Below are 22,682 nucleotides of genomic sequence, written 5' to 3'. Positions count from 1 at the left end.
TGCAGCTGATGCGGTTAAGTGTTAGTGGTCCCGGCAGCAGTAAAAGCAGTGGCTGACGTGCATGCTCCACGGCACCTCATAGTAACCGTGTCCCGGATGCACACCACGGAGGGGCACGGGCCATCCGAGCTCTCTTGAAACCCCTGAATTAGGGTCATGGACTCACAGGAACCCTGCTGTTGGAGTGCTAACTGTAAAGCCAGCATTCGAAACCACAAGCCACTCCTTGGGAGAAAGAAGAAACTTTCTACTCCCGTAAAGAGTTACAGTTTCGGAAAGCCACAGAGGCAGGTCTACCCTGTCCTATAGGGTCGCTTTGAGTTGGAATTGACTCGATGGCAGTGAGTTTGGTTTCAGTCACAGTCCAATAGCATAGTTCTACTGCATGGTTTTCAACAACTCGGGAACTACCTAGTGCAGTGTGGTCATCATGGCCACGTGCTGAGCGTCTGAACCGAGATGGGTCCAGCCCAGATATGCTGTGTGTATAAACTACCTGCTGGGTTCTGAACACGTAGTCCAGAGCAAAAGAAAAAGAAAACCCACATTAACTCTGAAATGATAATCTTTAGGATATATTGGTTAAGTAAAATGTTATTGAGATGAATCTCAGCCATTTCTTTGCAGCCTCTTAGAAGGTGCCGACTAGAGGTTGCAGGCCGTGTACACGTGGCCTACCTAATTGAGCGGAGCGGCCGCGGACCATGTATCCCGCAGTCACAGAATTCAGGAACTGGATATCCGTGTCATGCCCTCTTCAGTGTCATTAATGAATAAAAAGTCAACTAGTGACCTATTGGGCCTATCCTGGACGCGAGTGCCGATCCTTCAGAGACTGCCCCTTCAGAACCACCCAGCAGCGCCCACTCACACCTGCTGCATCACAGGCCAACATTGGGTCACGGGCGAATCTATTTGCATTTTCAAAACTTAATTGTGGTTGCTAGTCGCCATTAAGTGGATTCTGACTCGGGCATAAAACCCAACCCACGACCACTGGGTGGGTGTCTATCGTGACGGGAGGCCAGTGCTCACTCTAGGTGCCGTCGGGGCCACTGGGGGGAAAACAACAGAAATTATTAAAAATAGTTTGAGCCATTCCTAGTCCATAATTCAGAATTGTTTTGTTGTTGCGGACTTCGTATTTCGTTTGGGGACAGAAGTGGGCTACTACGTAATAAATGATTTCTTTTTTTTTTTTTTTTATAAATGATTTCTTAAACCAGGGTCCAGCAAGTCGTTGGGTTGGTTTCTGTGTTTCCATAAAATGAAAGCACCAGCGATGACTGATGTGTTGCATTTCTTAGTCTCATCGCCACAGGTAACAGACTCTGTGGAAACGTGTGCGTTGGCTTGGGGCAAAGACCTCCATTTGACGTTCTCATTTCTTTGCTGCTTTACGGAATGCTGGTTTACATCCTGTCTCCTTGTACTTGAGGAAGAAAATCCTTTCGATCTATGCTGGAAGTGTGAAGTACACACCGGAATTAGGAGACTTCCCACAAAAAAGGACACATATCTCAGGCATTTTTTATGGGATCACACATTCAAATTTAACACTTGGGATCTATTGGGTTACATAAAATACGTTGCTAATAGTCATTTCCCCTGTTTCTCTTTCCTTTTTCATGTGGCCACTGGAAACATTTTAATTGCATGCTACGGCCTGGGCTGCCTTTCTGCTGGATGTTGTTGCCTGAGAGTGCCTGTGGTGCTTCCCAGGCGCACCTGCCCTTTCCTGATTCCACGGGCTGGGGAACATCACCAGTTGGTGCTGTCTTCGCAGTAGCAAGGAGATGACTTTCTGTCTGTCCCACCCTAAAAGAGGAAGAGAGAATCACAGCTCAGTCCTTTCATGTCCTCAGAAAACCTAAGCCTTATCAACAAGTAAACTTCTGCTTTGGGGACAGAGGACCAGTTTTTTGGTTTTGTTTAAGTAATATTTTGTTGGTCCTGCTGGGACTGTCACCAGTGTGCTGCACTGTTTTTTATGAAAGGGTTGGTTGTGGCATAATTATAATTAGATGCCTTCTTTAGGCCTTCTCTGGGAACCAAATGGAGAACCGTACCCCAAGCGTCTGCATTTGTGTGTATGAAGTCTTCCCCTGAGCGCTATCTTACTGGGCCTTGTCTGTGTGCCCTTCGTCTCAGATGATCATATCCTGCAGTTATTTCGGAACTTCTTATGAGTGTTTGTTCTGCATTGGCATTTTTATGACCTCAAGTATTCCAAAAGAGGCCCAGTGCAAGGCAATGAACTGCACTGGTTTCTCAGACCTTGGCATTTCACAGGATAGCCAACTCTTCTTCCTCATCTCAGTATGGGGGTGGGGTGTCAAGAAAACAATTAACTTACTGAGTGGGAGGACCCCAGGGAGAGCCTGACTTCCACTTTTAAATCCAGTTTAAGGGTTCTCTGCCCTCCCAGAACACTCACATTCTGTACATTTGTCTTAATTGAATTGACTGTCTACCTCCCAGTTTGTCTAAAGGGCTAGAGAGCAAGGAGCCTGCATTTGTTGAGTACTGATGGGGTGCTGAGAGCAGAGCTGGGTGCCTTTTTTTTAAGTCATTTTATTAGGGGCTCATACAATCCATGCATACATCAGTTGTATAAAGCACATTTGTACATTCATTGCCCACATCATTCTCAAAACATTTGCTCTCCACTTAAGATCCTGGCATCAGCTGCTCATTTTCCCCCCTCCCTCCTCGCTCCCCCCTCCGTCTTGAACCCTTGATAATTTATAAATTATTATTTTGTCATACCTTACACTGTCTGACGTCTCCCTTCACCCAGTTTTAGGTTGTTCGTCCCCCAGGGAGGAGATCACATGTAGATCCTTGTAATTGGTTCCCTCTTTCCAACCCACTCTCCTGGTATCACCACTCACACCACTGGTCCTGAAGGGATTATCCGCCCTGGACTCGCTGCATTTCCAGTTTCTATCTGTACCAGTATACCTCTGGTCTAGCCAGATTTTTAACATAGAACTGGGATCATGACAGTGGGGGGCAGGGAGGAACTAGCGGAAAGTTGTATGTTTCATCATTGCTACACTGCACACTGACTGGCTCTTCTCCCTGCGACCCATAAGGGGATGTCCAGTTGCCTACAGATGGGCTTTGGGGCTCCACTCCACACTCCCCCTTATGCACAATGATGATTTTTTATTCTGATGATGCCTAATACCTGATCCCTTCGACGCCTTGTGAACGAACAGGCTGGTGCGCTTCTTCCATGTGGGCTCTGTTGCTTCTAAGCTAGATGGCCATTTGTTTACCTTCAAGCCTTTAAGACCCCAGATGCTAGCTCTTTTGATAGCCGAGCACCATTGAGCTGGGTGCTTTAGAAGTATCTGGAGAGCCTGTAGGGATTGGAGCTAGGCTGTATTCTGCGTGAGGAAGGGGAGACCTAGAAGTGGGGTCATTTTCCCCAGCCCACCTAGCTATGGGCAGTTTGTGGATTCCTGAACTTGGCTTCATGCTGCCCTTGCCATTCCAGGGTGGAAGAAGCTGTGCTAGGCTTTCCGAGGTAGCTTGTGATGGATGCGTATTGCTCTCGCCTGGGAAAGCTGGGCAGCACACCCTTGCGGCAGGCCTGGTGCCGACATTGGATAGAAAGGCTACTTCTAGGTTGTTTGCCTCATCTGGCTGCTCGTGGTGACCATTTGGACTTGTTGCTTTACAGTTGGGACCCGGAGTCCAGCAGGATGGCCCAATGGAACCAGCTCCAGCAGCTTGACACGCGGTACCTGGAGCAGCTGCACCAGCTGTACAGCGACAGCTTCCCGATGGAGCTGCGGCAGTTTCTGGCCCCTTGGATTGAGAGTCAAGATTGGTAAGTCCTTGAGAAACTTCCCTACGGTGTGGACCGTGGCAGCAGCCTGCCCTATCTGGAGTCGTTAGTGACCATGAAGGGAATGGCATTGGTTCTCGCTGAGTAAGATGCGGCTGTAAGCGCGGAGGGCGCTGCAGCAGCAAGCAGGCTTGCGTGGTTTTGCCCCTCTTCTGGAGGGTGACCTCTGTCTGCGTGCAGGCCGCTTTCAGCATCCCTCTTCCTTGTCCTCCACTCCCCAGGGCATATGCTGCGAGCAAAGAGTCCCACGCCACGTTGGTGTTTCACAACCTCTTGGGTGAGATTGACCAGCAGTACAGCCGCTTTCTCCAGGAGGCCAACGTACTCTACCAGCACAATCTGCGCAGGATCAAGCAGTTCCTTCAGGTAGTAGGAGGCACTCGGCTGAGGGTCCTCTCTCTCCCTCCCTCCCCTCTCCCTTACTCTGTCTCTCTCTCCTAGAAGTCTTGCTCTTCTCTTGTGGCTTAGTAATGAGAGGAGACTCTTCCATTTTTAATCAAAGGAGACTAGCTCTTTCTCTAGTCTCGGTGTACTCACCCTTGGGGATCACTGATGGCCTGCTATTCACAGGCCAGCCCCTCCTACCGCACCTGAAGCTCAGCAGTATAATGGTAACTGCCCTCCCTTGGGAGATGGCCCACCCTTTTCAGTGCTAAGCATTTGGCCGGAATAGGGTTCACCTGACCAAGTCCACTGCCTCCCTCTGATGGAGGGTGACATGCTGTGCAAAGAATTCGGGTTAATGTCTCTCCTCCTGCAGGAAGTGTACAGCACGCTGTCAGCCCCCTTTTGCTTCTTTCCCCCCTCCCCCCCCTCCGCCCGCCTCTAGCCAGGCTCTGAGGACCATGCGCTGTGTTTCGTACACTGAGTGGCGCTTTCTTCAACTTGCAGCAATGAGCAGGAGCAGGCAGAACTTCCTACTCCTGGGGCTGTTGTCTTGACGATGGTGCACAGCTCTGTATTTTACTGCTGCGTTTCCTCCTCCTCCTCTTCTCCCACTTACAGAGCAGATACCTTGAGAAGCCCATGGAGATTGCCCGAATCGTGGCCCGGTGCCTGTGGGAAGAGTCCCGCCTCCTCCAAACGGCAGCCACCGCAGCCCAGGTGAGGCCAAGGAGCAGCGAAGTGCTCTTGGAGATGCGCTCTCCGCCTGTGTCCAGAGAAGCAGCTGCCCTCCTGTGGGCATTAAGATACAAGCTGTCCTCCAGGGTAGAAAATGGGTCTTTGTGGGAGATTTTCTTCCTACAAGGAAAAGTGATGTCATGTTTTCCTGACTATATAATGCATTCTTTCTCCTCCCCCACCCCCATTAAAAGAATAAATGGAAACACTACAGAAAAGCCCAAACAAAATCTGAAACTGCTTACTTCCTCTCCTTATTAGCTTCTCTTAGGAAAAGAGCACACACCCTCTGGAGTCTTTTCACACCTTGCTGTAGGCTCAGATCAACACAGAAAATGTGTACACATTTGCTATTGCCTCACGCCGATCATTCTAAGCCAAGTCCTGGGCCACAAAGCTCATTTTCTCTATTTGCTACTAATGATCAATGATAGGAATTTGCTGTAACTTCCTTCCTCGTTTCTTTGATGGAGGTTCACTTTATTCCATTTTTCTTTCATTACAAACATTCCTGCAACTACTCTCCGTATATATCTTTATGTAGTTGTATTTTCATTTTTCTGCCATAGATTTATAGGAATGGGATGGCTAGGTGAACCCGAGGTCCAAACCCAACCCTCCGCCCTAAGGGTTCATATATTTCTGATTTTACATAGTTCCGATTGCTTGTCCCAGAAGCTCTAGCAGTTTGCATTTCCCTCAGAAGGAGCCACGCTGGAGATGGTTTGGAATTGAGTCATTCAGGTTCATAAACATTTCTCTCTGTGGTCAAGTTTTACGGGAACTTCTCCGAGCTAGAGGTGCCATTTGCTTAGGGACTCTTAATGTGACAGGAAACGGTCCATCCGGAGCACAGTTTCACATCATTGTCTCATCATTTATATTGACACATGGCAGACCTATGGCATCTAAGGATGGATATCTATTACGTGTGTATGTGTGTGATATAGGAGGAGGCTTTTAAAAGTGTGTGGGAGTCCCCCATAATCTTGGAATTCCACTTTCTCGTGAGCTTTTGGAAGCCCTTCCTCGCTTGTCTTTGGCTGTCAAGTCTGTGCCGGCTCGGAGTAACCCTTATGACCGTCGAGCTTCCCCAGGCCCTTTCCCAGGCTGGACTCGTGCAGTCGTTTTTTTAAAAAACTGTTTTATTTGTGCTTTATCCACACATCCCACATTTCAATGATCCAGTCATATCAAGAAGAGTCGTACTGTTGTCACCACATTCACTTCTAGAACATCTTCTTCACCGTGGCCGTTATCCATGTAATTATTTTGATTTTGTCTGAGTGTGGCAATCATACACACAACAGGACATCTCCCGTCCCCAGCTCCTACTTGCATGATTCAGTGTCCCTTCTCCCGTGAAGCCACTGGCGGGTTTGAACAAAGAGCTTTTAGTTAGCAGTTGAGTCCTTAGCCCTCGTCTTACCAAAACCGAAAACCAAACTCGCCGCCATTGAGTCGATTCCTGAAGTGACCATATAGGATAGAGTAGTTCTGCCCTATTGGGGACTTTCAAAACTTCATGGAAAAATAGAATTAAAAGATGATGAAAAATTTCCAAGAACTTTTTGAATCCTCTTCACATTATATATAAGGTATATATAGAAATTTATTTTTCTTTTGCACACACAGCTATATATGTGTGTGTTATTTTTTATGACTCCAGGCTTTAGAGAAGGTGTGATCTGGAAGAGGAAAAAGAAATCAAACAACTTTATAATGCAATAAAATATAAATTATGAAAATGTGCTAAACCCGAAGGGAAAAGTTTAAATATCAGTGACCATAAAAATATATTGAATAATTAAAAAAAATAATTGCATACCCTTTATTCCCAAGCAAATAAGCTCATCGCCTTGATGGCATGAAACTATTGCAGTATAGATTGCTTCCTTAGTCTTTAGACTTGTCTGCACTGTAGAAGAAAAGATGCTTCCAGTTTGTATTATGAGGCTGAACTAACACAATGAGTCACGAAAATGGTTGGGATTTTTGTGTAGTTTATGGTCTGTAAAAGTATGAATTATAGTTTAGAAATGAATCTATAGAATATCTATTTACAGATGGATGGGTCTTCCTAGAAAATCAAAGGGAAGCAATAAAAGAATTATTAGAACTAATAAGAGTCCAGAAAAATGATTGTGTAAGAGAAATACTCTAAGAATCGGTAACAGCAATTCTCACTAGAAGGTGTGGTAAAAGAGCATTTGTAATAGTACAAAAAACTGTGTGTAAAATATTATTGATATATGTGAGAAAAAGTCTAGAAGGGTATATACCAAATTATTTCAAATAATTTGTTAGAGGAGACTGACTTTCTCTGATGGGGTTTTAATTTATTCTCTTATCCTATGGTCAGGGCCTTTTTTTTTATGTTTAAAGCCAAGGGTATCAGGAAGCTAGAAGAAAGAACACAGTCTAATTGAGGAGCCGGGAAGGCATCAAAGTGGAGCGGTAGTGGGAGCCAAGGAGACTTCAGGTGCACTCAAGCACTGCAGGCAGGTGGCGAGGAGGCAGGGAGAAGAACATGCCGGGGCAGAGAACCAGCAGCACCGCCTGCCCGGGCGCTGGGGAGGAGTGCAGAGAGTTCAGTACCTGGCTGGGCCATCGTGGAGATCTCACTGGCACCTGGTCTTTGGAAGAGCTATGGACTACAAGGGCCCAGGGCCAACCCCTCCCTGCTCTGCCGGAGTACTGTGTCATTTAGGCTCACCCTTCACTCCCGACTCCTCCGATGGGGCTGATGAGAAGAAGGAATTCAATTCCATCTGTAACTTACTTAGAAAAGCCCGTGACACACGGCTAGAAAATCAACGCTGACCACTTCCTGCTGCCGCCATCGTCCTCATCCTCAGTACTGTAGGAAATGGGGATCCACTGAAGAACTGCAAACAGAAAAGGGATATGCTCAGATGTAGGCTAGCAGATTTGGAGCACCCACTGTGTGGGACCGTGGAGGCAGGGAGGCTGGCAAACAGACACTTGTCCATCTGTCACTGGGTTTCCAATTTGGAGGACTTTTGTGTTTCGTAGGTACCCTTATGACATAGTGGGTTACTCCTGGGGCTGCTAGCCAAACCACCAGTCCCTCTGAGGCTAAGACATTCTGCGAAGGGTGACTGTCTGGAACCCACAGGGCCACTTCTGCTCTGTCCCGCAGGTTTGCTCTGAGTCAGAATGTCCCTGGTGGCAGCGGGGGTTGGTTGTGAGTTTGTGTTTGAGGCTGTTGGATTCGACAAAAATAGTTAAGCCCATTTGGATAGAGGCTCCAACTTGGAAGTGGATAAGCAGGAAGTGTCCCAAGGTGGGTGAACGTCAGTCCTATCGAGCAGGGTTCTGCAAACGCTGCCCATGCCCCACACCCAGCTGGCTGTTTCTTTTGGTGCCAGTCATGCATGCTTGGACCACGGCCACCTCCTTGGTTCTGTGCTGTGTGTGCCTGCTCGCCTGCTGCAGTGACAGGGTGGAGAAGCTGTGCAGAGACTCTAAGGACCGCAGAGCCTTCCAGTGTCCTCCCCCGGCCCTTACAAAAGAGGGTGGCCAACCCCCTGGCAATAGAGCCACCGGGTGCTTAGGTGAGGCTCCCACTCAGGACTTACTGCTTTGTTCTGTTTACCTTCTCCACAGTGTTGGTCATTGTCAGTTACGGGTAAGGCATGAGGAGAGAGGAAGATGAGTAGGTGGAATCCACCCCCAGGGGCTCGGTCTCGATGGGATTAGAGGTACACGAGCGCTCCAAGGTGGAAAAGCACAGAGGAGGGTGTAATTCTGCCTAGGGAAGTTGAGTAAGATTTCACAGGAGAAGCTACATTTGAACTGAGTTTGAAAGTGAACGAGTTTGGGTTTCCTTGGGTAGAAGAGTCCCCGCCCCCTGACTGAGTGAACAGGGGGCATGTGGGGAGGTAAAGTGGGCCAGCTTGCTTGATGGGTGGGGTGGGGAGGAGTGGGTAGTTTGGGGTGACTACAGCACAGAGAGGGAAGGTTCTGTTGTTAGCAGATGGTGTGAAATGCCTTTCTGTGCCAGGTTGAGATGTTTGTGCCCAGGCACTGTGGGCATCGACGGAAGGTCTATGGGTGATTATTAAACATGTCTCTTTTCCCTCTGGAGTTGAGGAGCAATTGAGAACTAAACATGGGAGTTGGCTACAGAGTAAAACACCCGCTGTATTAGTGGTAAAGTCATACTGGACGGCCTGGATTGGACTAAGCCCCATTGTGGCTCAGATCCCTGTCTCCTGAGTTGGGTCGTGGGGGAGAGGTAGGATCTAGAGCAGCGGTTCTCAACCCTGAGGGTTGTGACCCCCAAAGGGGGTCAAACAACCTTTCACAGGGGTCCCCCGATTCATAACAGTAGCAAAATGACAGTGCTGAAGTAGCAATGGAAATAATTTTGTGGTTGGGGGGTCACCCCCACATGAGGACCTGTGTGAAAGGGTCGTAGCATGAGAAAGGCTGAGAACCGTGTTACTTCCCCAACCACCCACATGGAGATTCAGAGGCCCCACACAGTACCATTTGAACACAGAGAGATAGGTTCTTAAAATGTCCAGAAACAAGGCTCTCCTGGCCCAGGTTTGTCCCAGGAAGGAGGAGTGGGAGGAAGAGGCCGAGCCCTACAGCTCCTCCTGAGAGACTGAGCCTGGCACATCCTGATCTGCATCCTTTCTCCCGCCCCCGTCAGATGAGTCTCTCCCCCTGCAGGGCGGAGAAGGCGGGTGCAGGCCACCTTTCTAAAGTTTCTGAGAGTGAAGAGTAACCCCTAAAACTGGTGTGCCGAGGCCTCCTTTTTGGGGTACCAGTGCAGAAGGTGGGTTGGAAGTGAGCAAGAGTAGAGGTAGACAGACCCAGTGTTGGAGCCCTAACTGCATCACTGGAGGGCTGGGTGAGTTTAAGCGATCAGATCAGAGAGCGTTGAGCCAGTCCGGAGGAATCTGGGCCACAGCTGAAAGGAAGTGGAAATACAGGCGGGCTGAGGGATGCCAGCCTTGAAAACTGGCTTTTCCGGGTGGATCTTCGGTTCCACAGAGGAGTATTCCTGTCCTGGGCCAGCACTTGCCCAGTCTTGGTCATTACGGCTTCATCTGCCCTAGAGAAAGGCGTCCTGGCGGCTCAGCTCAGCTCTTTAAACGCACCAGCTGCTCCCCTGGCGATAGCTGAGCCTGGGCACCCATGAAGAGCGAGGGCCCAGAGACTCTGTGTGGGGCCCTGCTCGGCTGCCCTGCCCTCAGTTGGGGTTGACTCCATGGCAGGGGGTGTTTGTGTGTGTGTGTTGTAGAAAATAGAAGATGTCCTGTTTTCTTTGAAAAACCTTAGTTTTCACATGCTATTTGATGGTTGCACGGTGCCCCCTGACCCAGAGATGATATCTTTCGATACGGAATTCCATCCCTGGGCAAGATGGTTTTATGATCTCACTAAAACCCAAGCTGACCTCACCCACTGCCATCAAAGTCAACTCAAAGGGACCCTCTAGAGCAGTGGTTCTCAAGCTGGGGGTCAAACGACCCTGTCACAGGGGTCCGCCGATTCATAACAGCAGCAACATGACAGTGATGAAGTAGCAACGACAATAATGTGATGGTTGGGGTCACCACCACATGAGGAGCTGCATTGAAGGGTCACGACATTAGGGAGGTTGAGACCCACTGCACTAGAGGGTTTCCCAGGCTGTACATCTTTACAGCCAGCCTCCGGTTCTCCCTCAGAGCACTGGTGGGTTTGAACCACTGACCTTGCAGTTCGCAGCTCACCCCCTGCTCCACAGTCCAGCCAGGGATCTTTACTATCCCAAAGTGTTTCAGTAAGCTCCCGGCACCTCCGTCACACGTTGTTCTGGTATCTGAAGCAGCGTCGGAAGCCAAGGACTGGGGCTTAGCTCAGCATGTGCTCTCTGCTCACGATCTGCGCAGAGTTGGCTCCTCGTCCTAACACGCAGGCGCTCCCTGGGTTCACCTGGAGAGCTCAGGCAGCCCTTTTTAAAAAAATCATTTTATTGGGGCTCATACAATTCAGGCAGCCCTTTACTGGTAGCTACAATGCCTTCCCTTCCTAATGGGGCCAGCCACTCAGGCCAGTTGGTTAGGGCCGGTGGGGCAGGGTAAAGACTCGCCAGCCGTTTCTCTTCCCAGCATTTCTGTAGTCACATGTCTGCTGACTCCTTTTTCGGCAGCAAGGAGGCCAGGCCAACCACCCCACCGCTGCTGTGGTGACAGAGAAGCAGCAGATGCTGGAGCAGCACTTGCAGGATGTTCGGAAGAGAGTGCAGGTACAGCCAGACGGGGCGGGAAGCGTGTGTGTGCGTGAGTGTGTGTGTGTGTGTATCTTTGTCTGTCTCCTTCCCTCGTGTGTCTTTTCTGAAGGTTTGACTTCAGTTCATTGTCCTCAGAGACTTTCTCTCCCCCTCTCCACAGGGACAGGTGTGGTTGTTGTTTTTTTTACCTCCATTTTGGTTTTGAAAAATCATTTTATTGGGGCCTCTTATAGCTCTTATAACAATCCGTACATCAGTTGTATCAAGCACATACGTTGCCATCATCATTTTCCAAACTTTTTTTTCCTTTTTAAATCATTTTCCTGGGGGCTCGTGCAGCGCTTTTCACCATCCATCCATGCATGCATTGTGTCCAGGACATTTGTACATTCGTTGCCCTCATCATTCTCAGAACCTTTGCTTTCGGCTTGAGCCCTTGGTCCCATTTTGTTTTCAACAGGATCTCGAACAGAAGATGAAAGTGGTGGAGAATCTCCAGGATGACTTCGACTTCAACTACAAAACCCTCAAGAGTCAAGGAGGCAAGTGACTATCAGAGGCCTTACCATGTTGGGTAGACAGTGAGATTGTGTACTTATGTTGAAAGGCTTGTCTGTCGGGACTGGGTGTGTTCCCTCTGCGGAGGGGCAGGAGATCTCCTGACGAGGGGGAGAGAAGGATTCCGAAGGGCGCTTTCACTTCCTCCACAGACATGCAAGACCTGAATGGAAACAACCAGTCAGTGACCAGGCAGAAGATGCAGCAGCTAGAACAGATGCTCTCAGCGCTGGACCAGATGCGGAGAGTAAGCACACTGGCCAGCCTCCCCGGGGCCCCCCGGGCAGACCTCTCCCGGCAGCACTTGCCTGGTTGCTGCTCAGTTACTTCTTTAGACGTGCGTGACGGGAGAATGTGGGTTAGAGACAGTCTGAGGAAATGGTTCCTGACTGGTTTTGGTTTCCAACCAGAGTATTGTGAGCGATTTGGCCGGGCTTTTGTCAGCGATGGAATACGTGCAGAAGACACTCACGGATGAAGAGCTGGCCGACTGGAAGCGGAGGCAACAGATTGCGTGCATTGGAGGGCCCCCCAACATCTGCCTCGATCGTCTAGAAAACTGGTAAGGGAAGAAGAAGGTGGTGGGCCTGCCTCCTCTTAAAAGTTGAGCTCAAATAGGGTCCTAACAGCAGACCCCTCACAGGTGGGGCCTGTGTGATGCACAGACTAGTTTTCCATTTTACTTTCATTAATCTCAAGTGATGCACTGTGGAGAAAAGCTTATACGGAAAAGTAGTGAAGAGAGGAAAGACCTTTTGAAATCCAGTCATTCTGAAGCACCTGCGGTTGAGATTGCGAGCACATCGTCCTAGACATCTGTCACAGTAGACACGCAGCAAAGCCGCACCAGTTAAGCCGCTTCTACATGCACAGCTCAGTGACACAGATTATGTCCTCCAGTTGTACAGCTGTTCTCAGCCTCCCCAATGGAGGTTTCTGTCCTCCGTTACCCAGAAACCCACCCGCGCCCCTAGGGGTCCTACCTGATCTTGCAGGCCCTCGTATATTTGAGCCCATAGAGGTAGTTCTTAAAGGAACCTGACGTTCTTTATGATTTAAGCTAAAGTCTGGTTTGGTTTTCAGAAGACTTCAGGGATAATTTTGGTTTGAGATTGAAAGATTGAAAAAAAAGAGTTAAAGATGATACATAGTGGTTTTTGAGTTAGGCTGCTAACTGAAAGGTCAGCAGTTCAAACCCACCAGCTACTCCATAGGAGAAACAAAGAGGCTCCCTGCTCTCAGCTTCAGAAACCCCAAGGGCCAGTTCTAACCTGCCCTGTGGGGTAGCTCAGAGTCAGATCTGAGGGATGGTTTCAGGGTCTGTCTAGCCTGCAGATAGTCTGAAGTTCTTCAGAATTTGAAATTCCGGTTTGCTTACCCCCCCACCCCGCTTTCATCAGAACTGTGCTGTAGCATCTTAGATCAAAGTGTTCAGTGATGGAGAGGGGATCATACGGTACCATCCAGTTCTGACCGCATGATGAAAGAGGCATTGTTCATGGAGCCTGTTAGCCTCCCACTGCTTGTCCGCCTCCCATTCCTGACTCTCCACTTGCTCTGTGGCTCTGTGCAAATCAATCAATTGTGCTTCGACAGCCACCTGAAGTAAACTGAAACCCCAGGAATTTGTTACAAAGTGGGAGGTAGAACAGAGACGTGAAGCACATTAGTAGGCCAACTAACTTGGATAGCTGGGAAACCGTGGCACTGAACCCCCAAACCAAGGGACCAAGTCTCATGGGGGTTGGTCGTACACAACGATTCTTTATGTGCTCTTCTGTAGTCTGCTTTTGATATCATCTGTCATCAATCCCCGTTTTCATTGCCTTGACACACCGATTGCACCCACGGAAAGTAGAGCAAACGTGGCCTGACGGGAACCCAGAGACATGCCAGGAGAGGGGCAGGGGAGTTTCCGTCTTCCCCCTGCCCTGCCACCACCCCTCCTTGAGGTCGTGAGTCTTTATCGCACTCGCAACAGGCTCTCAAAGAGGGACACACACACTCTCACTTCTTAGGAGCAGACCTAAGCTTTTGTTTCCTGTCCCTTTGCTATTTGTGTATCATCAATATTTTCAAACATTTCGTTCCGACTGAAGGTTGACATTGAAAGGGCTCCTGGGGTCACGCAGTTCAGGGTCTCCTCTCTATGCAGGGGACACGAAGGCACGTGATGGTGAAGGGACCTGCCCAACTTGGGACTGGTAGCAAGGGACACAGCTGGCTCCAGCTTGAGTCTCTCTAGTTGTCTGTTCTGCATCCACCCAGGTCTCACAGTTTGGTACATGGACAAGTGGTAGGAGAGTTGTGTGTTCCATCGGTGCTATGCTGCACCCCGACTGCCTCATCTCTTCCCTGTGACCCCTCTGTGAGGGGATGTCCAATTCTCTACAGATGGCCATTGGGTCTCCGCTTCACACTGAGTATGATTTTGTTATGGGCCTTAGATGCCTGATACCTGATCCCATTGATAACATCATGATCGCACAGGCTGGTGTGCTTCTTCCATGAGGGCTTTGTTGCTTCTGAGCTAGATGGTCACTTGTTTATCTTCAAGCCTTTAAGACCCCAGATGCTATATCTTTTTTAAAATTGTTTTATTAGGGGCTTATACAACTCTTACCACAATCCATACATGCATCAATTGTGTAAAGCACATTTTTACATTTATTGCCCTCATCATTCTCAAAACACTTGCTCTCCACTTAAGCCCCTGGCATCAGGTCCTCTTTTTTCCCCCTCCCACCCCACTCCCCCTCCCTCATGAACCTTGATAGTTTATAAATTATTATTTTTATCATATCTCGACCTGTCCGACATCTCCCTTCACCCACTTTTCTGTTGTCCATCCCCCAGGGAGGAGGTTATGTGTAGATCCTTGTAATCGGTTCCCCCTTTCCAATCCACCCTCCCTCCACCCTCCCAGTTTGTCACTCACACTACTGGTCCTGAAGGTATCATCCACCCTGGATTCCCTGTGTTCCAGTGTACATCCTCTGGTATAGCGATATTTGTAAGGTAGAATTGGGATCATGATAGTGGGGGGGTAGGAGGAAGCATTTAGGAACTAGAGGAAGCATTTAGGAACTAGAGGGAAGTTTTATGTTTCATCGTTGCTACACCGCACCCTGACTGGCTCGTCTCCTCCCCGAGACCCTTCTGTAAAGGGATGTCCAGTGGCCGACAAATGGGCTTTGGGTCCGCACTACCCACTTCATCCACAATGATAGGATTTTTTGTTCTGCTGATGCCTGATACCTGATTCCTTTGACACCTCATGATCGCACAGGCTGGTGTGCTTCTTCCATGTGGACATTGTTGCTTCTGAGCTAGTTGACCACTTGTTTACCTTCAAGCTTTTAAGACCCCAGATGCTATATCTTTTGATAGCCAGGCACCATCAGCTTTCTTCACCACATTTGCTTATGCACCCATTTTGTCTTTAGCCGATCATGTAGGGAAGGTGAGCATCACAGAATGCTGGATTGTTAGAACAAAGTGCTCTTGTGTTGAGAGAGTACTTGAGTCGAGGCCCAATGTCTATCTGCAAGCTTAATTCTTTTTTTTTCCTTGTGTTTTTTTTTACCTTCACTTCTTTTTAAAAAAAAAACATTGCAACCTTAATTCTTAACATATAGAAATGAGTACATAATCCTATTCCCTTCTATATATATATATACATACATACATACATACACGTATATATACATACATATATATATACCTGTATTTAGACCTCTATAAATGTCCTTTGCCTCCTAGTTCTTTCCTCCATTTCCTTTTACTTTCTTCTTGTCCCACCATCATGTTTGGCCTTCATTCAGGTTTAGTAATTTCTCGCTGCTACATTGCCCTTGATTAAGCCCCACTAGGCATCCTATGGCCTTCTTTCCATTGATTTTAGTTTACTTGTTGGTCCCTTGTCCCTGGGTTGGTTTCTGCACTCTTCCTTACTCCCACCTCCCCTTCTCCTATATCCCCAAAGAACCATTGGTCCCGTTGGTTTCATCTCCAAATTATTTATCCCGCTAGCTTATCTAGATAGACGTGCAGATACACTAATAAGTGCAAAAACCAGGCAAAGCCAAATAAAATAATAAAGGAAGTCAAAACCAGCAAAACAGTAACAACTAAAAACAAAACAAGAACATAAAGAAAGCCACTGACAAAAATGGAAAAGCCTGTAAACAGTTCAAGGTCTGTTTGTTGGCCTTTACAAGTGTTTTCCAGTCGAGTCTGATGGGACGCCACCCTCTGCCTCCAAAGTCTGTTGTTGGTACTCCCCAGGGATTTCCTCACTCTGTCCCCCTGCTGCTCTGCTGCATGCCCTTAGTGTTTCACCCCAGTGTGCACTGTTCCCACACTGTGTCTCCAGTGTTGTCCCCACAACGTTATGGTTTAGTGAGGGACGCCATGTGTCACGGTGGGGCTGACCCTATGGTCCTGTCTGTGCGTTGTCTGCTCCGAGCAGGAGGAATATCGTTGAAAGTATCATCCTCAGGGCTTGGTGGGCCAGGATGTGCTCTCCTCCCTCTCCACCCCTTTTCGTTTCTCCCGTGTGCTCTGATCTGACGCGCCCCTCTCCCCGAGCTGTAGCCCCAGTTTCAGTGCATTTTTTAATGCTGGAAAAGCCTCCCAGTTTTTTTGTGGTAAAATTAGGTGCCTCGGTTTATACTTGAGTATGTACAGTACTTTAATTGATTTTTACTCTGTAATATCTCCGTTCCTTTCATCATTTTTGACATCTTCTGTACTTTCATACTTGATTCTTTCAAAACATTGGTCTCGCCATGTCTTTACTCTTATTTTTTTTAATTTGGGGATCAGTTTGGATTAAATGGTTGATGACTGTGGTTACTCTTTTGTATCCACCCTTAACTTCCTTACTTCTTTATCTCTGGGACTGTATCTTTTAAGGGAGTAAAAAGCTCTGTCCTTCTCCGGCCTCAGAGCGCCTGGTGGTCTCAAACCGTCAACCTTGCAGAACGCAGCCGAACATGGAACCACTGTACCGCCAGGGCTGCTGGACCTTCTTAGAAGTTTGCAAATTTTAGGAAGGACCTATTAAAGAAAATCCTTGTAAATTCTCCTTTCTTGCTGTTAACGGACCATTGAGAGAACCTACCTGAGGGACTCTCTTCTACACCTAGCTCACCTGGTGCATGTGGGTAACTGGTGATCCTTCTGCATTTCATTGACAGGATAACCTCATTAGCAGAATCGCAACTTCAGACCCGCCAGCAAATTAAGAAACTGGAGGAGTTGCAGCAAAAAGTGTCCTACAAAGGGGACCCCATTGTGCAGCACCGGCCAATGCTGGAGGAGAGAATTGTAGAGCTGTTTAGAAACTTAATGAAGAGGTAACTTCAGAATCCCTACCCCTCTCCCGATCCACTCGGCCAGCGGGACGGCCACCGCGGTGTCCTCCGCAGCAGTGTGAGCGGCTGGCCTTCTGGTTTCCTTTCAGTGCCTTCGTGGTGGAGAGGCAGCCCTGCATGCCCATGCACCCCGACCGGCCCCTGGTCATCAAGACTGGGGTCCAGTTCACCACGAAAGTCAGGTGGGTGCCCGCACTGCCGTCGTAGAGTTTAGTTCTGTAGGAGCAGTCTTAGGACGGGGGCCGAGGTGGGTTGGGGCTAGGGCTGCGTTCTTTAGGCATCACGGGCAGTTACACCGTGGGCACGGCATCTGTTGATCTAACAGGAGTGCATTCTGGTGTCCAAAGCTAAAGAGAGGGCCACTCTTTGAGGTTCCCTGGGCATATTTCTGTGGTTCTTGACCTGCACACTGCCGCCCTTCCCTGTCAGAGGTGTAAGATAACGGAGGTCTCTGTGTGCTCAGGGAGCCTGGTTGGAAGAGAAGGTGAGAGAGGTCTCGCGTTGAGAGCGTCAACAGCAGAGCAGCTAGTCCCATAGCTTTGCCCATGAACTTCCATTTATTGTCCAAGTTCTCCCCCTTTTAGGCTAGGGGGTGGGGGTGGGGTGGGGTGCTCTGTTTGAGATCAAGAGGGCACTGGCTGCAGGGAGAATTTGAGATTTTGATCGATTCACCTCTTAGACGGGAAGTTAGACATTTTAGGTTTTTTCAGTTATAAGTTATCATTTTAACTGCATGTGTGTGGGTTTGTTTTTCTTTACCCAGAAACTTTTTTCTCCTTCTATAACAGGTTGTTGGTCAAATTCCCAGAATTAAATTATCAGCTTAAAATTAAAGTGTGCATTGATAAGTAAGTACCTCCTAATCGGCTCTCTCCCTTGCCCCGCCCCTCTCCATCAAGGGCAGAAAGATGTGAACTTTGACCGAGATCCTTGAGTGTAGAGACTTTATCTCCCTCCAGAGATCATTTTCTGAACAAAGCCTTTCAGAAGCCTGGTGGGCCGTTTTCATTGACGTGCCTGAACCCAACCACAGCTGCTGCTGCCCATTGATTCTGGTTGAGATAGCCCTTGTGACCTCCTGCTCTTCTCTCCTTTATTTAGATGAGAGAAACCTTGGGTGTGTGGGAAAGATGGGTGTCTGCTCCCTTCACCCTTGCCAGCTACAAGGCCGGCAGAGTTAGCATTTTGCATCTGGGCCCTTAGGATCTGCATGCATTCTGCCGCCTCTGACAGGTGGAGTTTGCTAGGGGGGAGCTTTAGGAGCCGTTGCTCTTCCCAACGCATGGTACTAGCGGTTGGGTAAGAGCCTCAAGTATCTCCTAGTGGCCCCTGGTGGGCGCTCATGTCGGCCTTTGGTCATCTTTTCCACTGAGTGTCAGTGACCTAGTTAAAACTGCTAGCAGCAGGCTCCTGGACCTGTGTGCACCTCGGTGATTATTCGTCGTTGAGGGCTTTACAGTGTTTTCAGTGGTGATGTTCAATTAGCTAATTGTTTTTTCATAACTCTACAACTCTAATTTTAGTAATCATTATTTATTATAATTAAGAGCCATAGACCCAGGCACAGTTTAGCCCTTTCTTCTTTTACCCAACATTGCTGTTTGTCACTTATCTCAGGCAAGGAGCTAGCAGTTTTGCCGGCATATGTTTAAGGACATTTACATAGTATTGTTTATATTACCAAAAAACGATAATGTGAAAGGAATCAGATAGGCTGTGCTACAGCCATTTGATGAAATCATGTTGCCACTTAAAATCATGCCTGGGAAAGACTTCATGGGAAGTATGCAAGTTGAAAAAACGCTTTAACTCTGCATGATCTATTGATTAATGTGCAGACAGTTGTAGAAAAGAAGCTAGTCTGTACAACCTTTTTAAAGCCCCTGTGGCATTATGACATAGCTTAGGCTATCTCTGGGAATGAGCATATGAGGACAGTGTGGGTGCTTTTGTTTTATAGTCTTTTCAGTTGTTTTTATGATATACACGTATTCATTTAAGGGCAAGATTTTAAAAACATGATAGTGAAAAATAAGAAATTATTGTTAGATCAGTAACTATAATTGCATTGTGTTAGTCGGGTTAACTAGAGAACCAAATCCAGTGACACTCCTGTGTGTAAGAAAGAGCTTTATATCAAAGAGCAATTGTATATTGAGGAAACAGCCCAGCCTTGTCCAGATCAAGCCCTTAAGTCGTTAGCCCATGTGGCCGATATTAGTATATAAATTCCTCCTCAGACTCAGGCAGTGCAAACTATGATGCCGAATGCAGGAAGATCACAGGCCAGTGGGTAGAAAGTCTTGTGGATCCAGTGGTGGTGGAAGCGTCTCAGCACTGCTGCAGGTCTCCATGTGGCTCCTCCAGCTCTAGGGCTCTGGCTGCCAACAGCCTAGCTCCATGTGGCTAGTCAACAGGAATGTGTAGCAGAGAGTGTCTTGCCTCCAGGGAGGAAGAGAGGAGTTCCCAGAATCCTCAGGAGAAGGCCATGCCCACACAGAGGCCTCACTCGCTGTGACCTGGTTGACAGGCTAAACTCCACCCCCACACTCAAGTTGACAGGAGATTATGTAACTGCCACAGCATCTTCAAAAAAGAAAATATCTCATACTAGTTTAAAAACCAATCTTAACCACTGTACTTACATGAGACTCTAGGACAGCAGTTCTCAACCTGTGGGTCGCGACCCCTTTGGGGGTTGAACAACCCTTTTACAGGGGTCGCTTGATTCTTAACAGTAGCAAAATTGCAGTGATGAAGTACCAACAAAAATAATGTTATGGTTGGTTGGGGGGTCCCCACAACATGAGGAACTGTATTAAAGGGTCACGGCATTAGCTAGCAAGGTTGAGAACCACTGAACTAGGAGTTCAAATGAACTGGGACTGAAGCCTTTTTTTAAAAAACCTTTTATTGACATATAGCATGCATACATACAAGTCAGATTATAAGGATTATTATTCTGTCTTTAATCTGTATAAGGATTATTATTCTGTCTTTAATCTGTTTTATCTACCCGTTAATGTTCAGCACATATGCTATTTAAGATCTTAAGGAAAAAGCTACCTCTTTCGTTGAAAGATAAATGGGGGAAGTGCCTGGATCGCCCGCTCTTTTGATAGATTTGTAAACTCTCTGCTGTCGGATGTTCTTCATCTGTTTGGGTGACAGCTTCCTGATGTTGGGGATTCATTGTGTTTCCTAGCAACTTAGTTTTTAATCAGGCCCTTGTGTTATTCCTCTCGTGTGAACCATAATTTGCTCACAAGAAGAGAACCCAAATACTTGAAAATAGGAAGGAAAGAAAGGCAACTTCAACCGATACAATGAAGCGGTAAAAGAGTTCAAAAATAATGACTGGATAAAACTGCCTGTCAGCTTGTATATAGGAAGTGGCCAGACCTCCACGTAGGGGAAAGTCATCATCTTAAATGATTACTAGGGAGCAGGAAAAAAAAGATTCAGCTAAAAAAACTCAACGAACCTAAAGAAAGTGGTTCGAAGGAGCTTATAAAGAGCCCAGTGTAAGTGAATTATAACAACAGTGTCTTTAAATCACATCTAAGTGAGAAGAGTGATGAATTTAGAAATAGACTTTGGCTGAGAGTCGCAAAGAAAACACACACAGAGAATTGTCATGGAGAAGTACAAGCAGATGTAGGATAAGAACCAAACCACGCCCACTGCCCCTGAGCAGATTCCAACCTTTAGTCTTCCCCTTCTAGAGTTTCCAAGACTGTCTGGGAGCAGACTACCTCATCTCCCGCGGTGGTTTTGAACCACCGATCTTGTGGTCAGCAGCTGAGCTCTCAGCCACGACGCCACCAGGGCACCCAATGTGGTACTCCTTAGCAAGAACACTCAGAAGTGCCTGTAAAGAATGTATTCAGAAAGTAGGGGACAAGCTTCACAAACGGTTTCCAGCTTTATCAAGTGGGAGTGTCCCGAGTTGTAGGGAACGGACTTTACAGAAAACCCAGTGTGGCTTAAATCATAAGGGATTTTACAACCAGTGTAACTGGAAACGCAGTCAAGGGCAGTTCTCCAAGGTGAGACCAGTAACTCCTTGATGTCGCGGAGGGCCCAGCATCTTCTCCCTTTGCTAGCAGCAGTAGTCGCTGCCTTCTGCCCCTTCTGTGCTGAACCGTGATGGGTCATAGCGGTCAAGGCCACATGAATGTCATTCCCTCTCTTCTGTCTGATGGAGAAATTGCAGGTCGTGTCCTCTCTCCTGGTGATAGGGTTGGAATGATCAGACTTCCTGGGAGCTGGGGACACTGCGCAGAATCACACCTGTAGAAAGGGGGGAAGCAGCTGTGGGTCGGTAACCTACAGGGTGCGCCCCAATCATTTCAAGGAATCCCCAGAGCTGAGTCGCAGTAGGCAATGTTCTCGACCAGGCCTGGGCCCGTTTTGTGAGAGACTGTTTGTGTTCTTCACAGAGACTCTGGGGACGTCGCAGCTCTCAGAGGGTGAGTCCCGCCTCCAGACTTTGTTTTGTTCTGTTGAATCCCATTGTATCCTCCGGCCACGCAGTCACCTGCACCCTGCTTCTCCTCCTGTGATGCAGCTCTCGGAAGTTTAACATTCTGGGCACAAACACAAAGGTGATGAACATGGAAGAGTCCAACAACGGCAGCCTCTCTGCAGAATTCAAGCACTTGGTATGAAGTGGCCCCGATGCCCTTCCCCCGGGTGGGTCCTGAGGGTCTGGGGGGAGAGGGGTAGGGGGTGGGGGGAGCCTGTTGACCCATGCACCATTGCTTGTCTTGCAGACCCTGCGGGAGCAACGATGCGGCAATGGGGGCCGAGCAAACTGTGATGTAAGTTGGTTGAGCAGAAAAGGGTGATCCTCCTTATTGCCCCGAACCAGGGACATCCACCCCAGCTGCAGCTGTAGTGTCTCAGGAAAGTGACCCTGGGCCAGGTGCCATGCTCAGAGGTCACGTATGCCACGCGGCGGTTCTGGTTCTGGGCAGTGAGCTCATCTCTCTGGAGAGTCGGGGAGTCCCTGGGTGGGGAGCAGCCACACCTGCCAGACAGCCTCTTGCCTGGGGCTTTCCAAGTCCCCCTCCCAGCCCCTGCCAGCAGAGGGCGCCACTCAGGCTCGTTTGGGTGGCCGGGTTTCCCCACCGACAGCGTAGAAAGGCCACGGATCCGCGTTAAACTGTAAAAGAAACATACCAACCAAGCCTTTCCTGGCTCTGTGTCCCCCACTGATCCCGCATCAGGGAAAAAGCCATTCACTTAGGCGTCTGTGAGCAAAACCTCCTTTGTGACGCCCTGTTCTTTTCCCGGTGGTTGTGCAACCCCCTGGCTCTGGAGCGCACAGGGCCCCACGCTCAGCGGGCCAACAGCTCCCTCTTCAGGAGAAAACCAAAATCACACCGCGCCTCCTGGCAGTTCAACACTGGTGTGCTGCAGGCCCACCGCCAGGACTAAGCCGGAATCTGCCTTCGCAGGCCGCCCCCCTACACCCCCCCCGGGGTGTTCCATGCCCGATCCCCTCTGG

At 48.4% G+C, this 22,682-nt stretch overlaps 1 protein-coding gene across 4 annotated transcripts in view; it reads left to right on the top strand.

Annotated features, from left to right (window-relative positions):
- The window catches only part of STAT3 (signal transducer and activator of transcription 3), a 60,639-nt gene that overhangs the window by 25,328 nt on the left and 12,629 nt on the right, over positions 1 to 22,682 (top strand). For all 4 annotated transcript variants that reach the window (XM_075561847.1, XM_075561845.1, XM_075561846.1 and 1 more), the window contains exons 2-14: positions 3,692 to 3,841; positions 4,081 to 4,225; positions 4,865 to 4,963; positions 11,154 to 11,249; positions 11,695 to 11,776; positions 11,945 to 12,039; positions 12,203 to 12,354; positions 16,994 to 17,152; positions 17,260 to 17,352; positions 17,959 to 18,018; positions 21,613 to 21,642; positions 21,741 to 21,834; positions 21,946 to 21,993. In XM_075561847.1, the coding sequence (XP_075417962.1) occupies positions 3,714 to 3,841; positions 4,081 to 4,225; positions 4,865 to 4,963; positions 11,154 to 11,249; positions 11,695 to 11,776; positions 11,945 to 12,039; positions 12,203 to 12,354; positions 16,994 to 17,152; positions 17,260 to 17,352; positions 17,959 to 18,018; positions 21,613 to 21,642; positions 21,741 to 21,834; positions 21,946 to 21,993 (1,281 nt within the window). In that variant the 5' untranslated portion in view covers positions 3,692 to 3,713. The remainder of the gene's footprint in view (positions 1 to 3,691; positions 3,842 to 4,080; positions 4,226 to 4,864; positions 4,964 to 11,153; positions 11,250 to 11,694; positions 11,777 to 11,944; positions 12,040 to 12,202; positions 12,355 to 16,993; positions 17,153 to 17,259; positions 17,353 to 17,958; positions 18,019 to 21,612; positions 21,643 to 21,740; positions 21,835 to 21,945; positions 21,994 to 22,682) is intronic.

The sequence above is a fragment of the Tenrec ecaudatus genome, chromosome 10, assembly GCF_050624435.1.
Source record: "Tenrec ecaudatus isolate mTenEca1 chromosome 10, mTenEca1.hap1, whole genome shotgun sequence".
Classification (NCBI taxonomy): domain Eukaryota; kingdom Metazoa; phylum Chordata; class Mammalia; order Afrosoricida; family Tenrecidae; genus Tenrec; species Tenrec ecaudatus.
The sequence above is the reverse complement of the archived record's forward strand: the minus strand, read 5'-3'. Positions and strand labels throughout refer to the sequence as shown.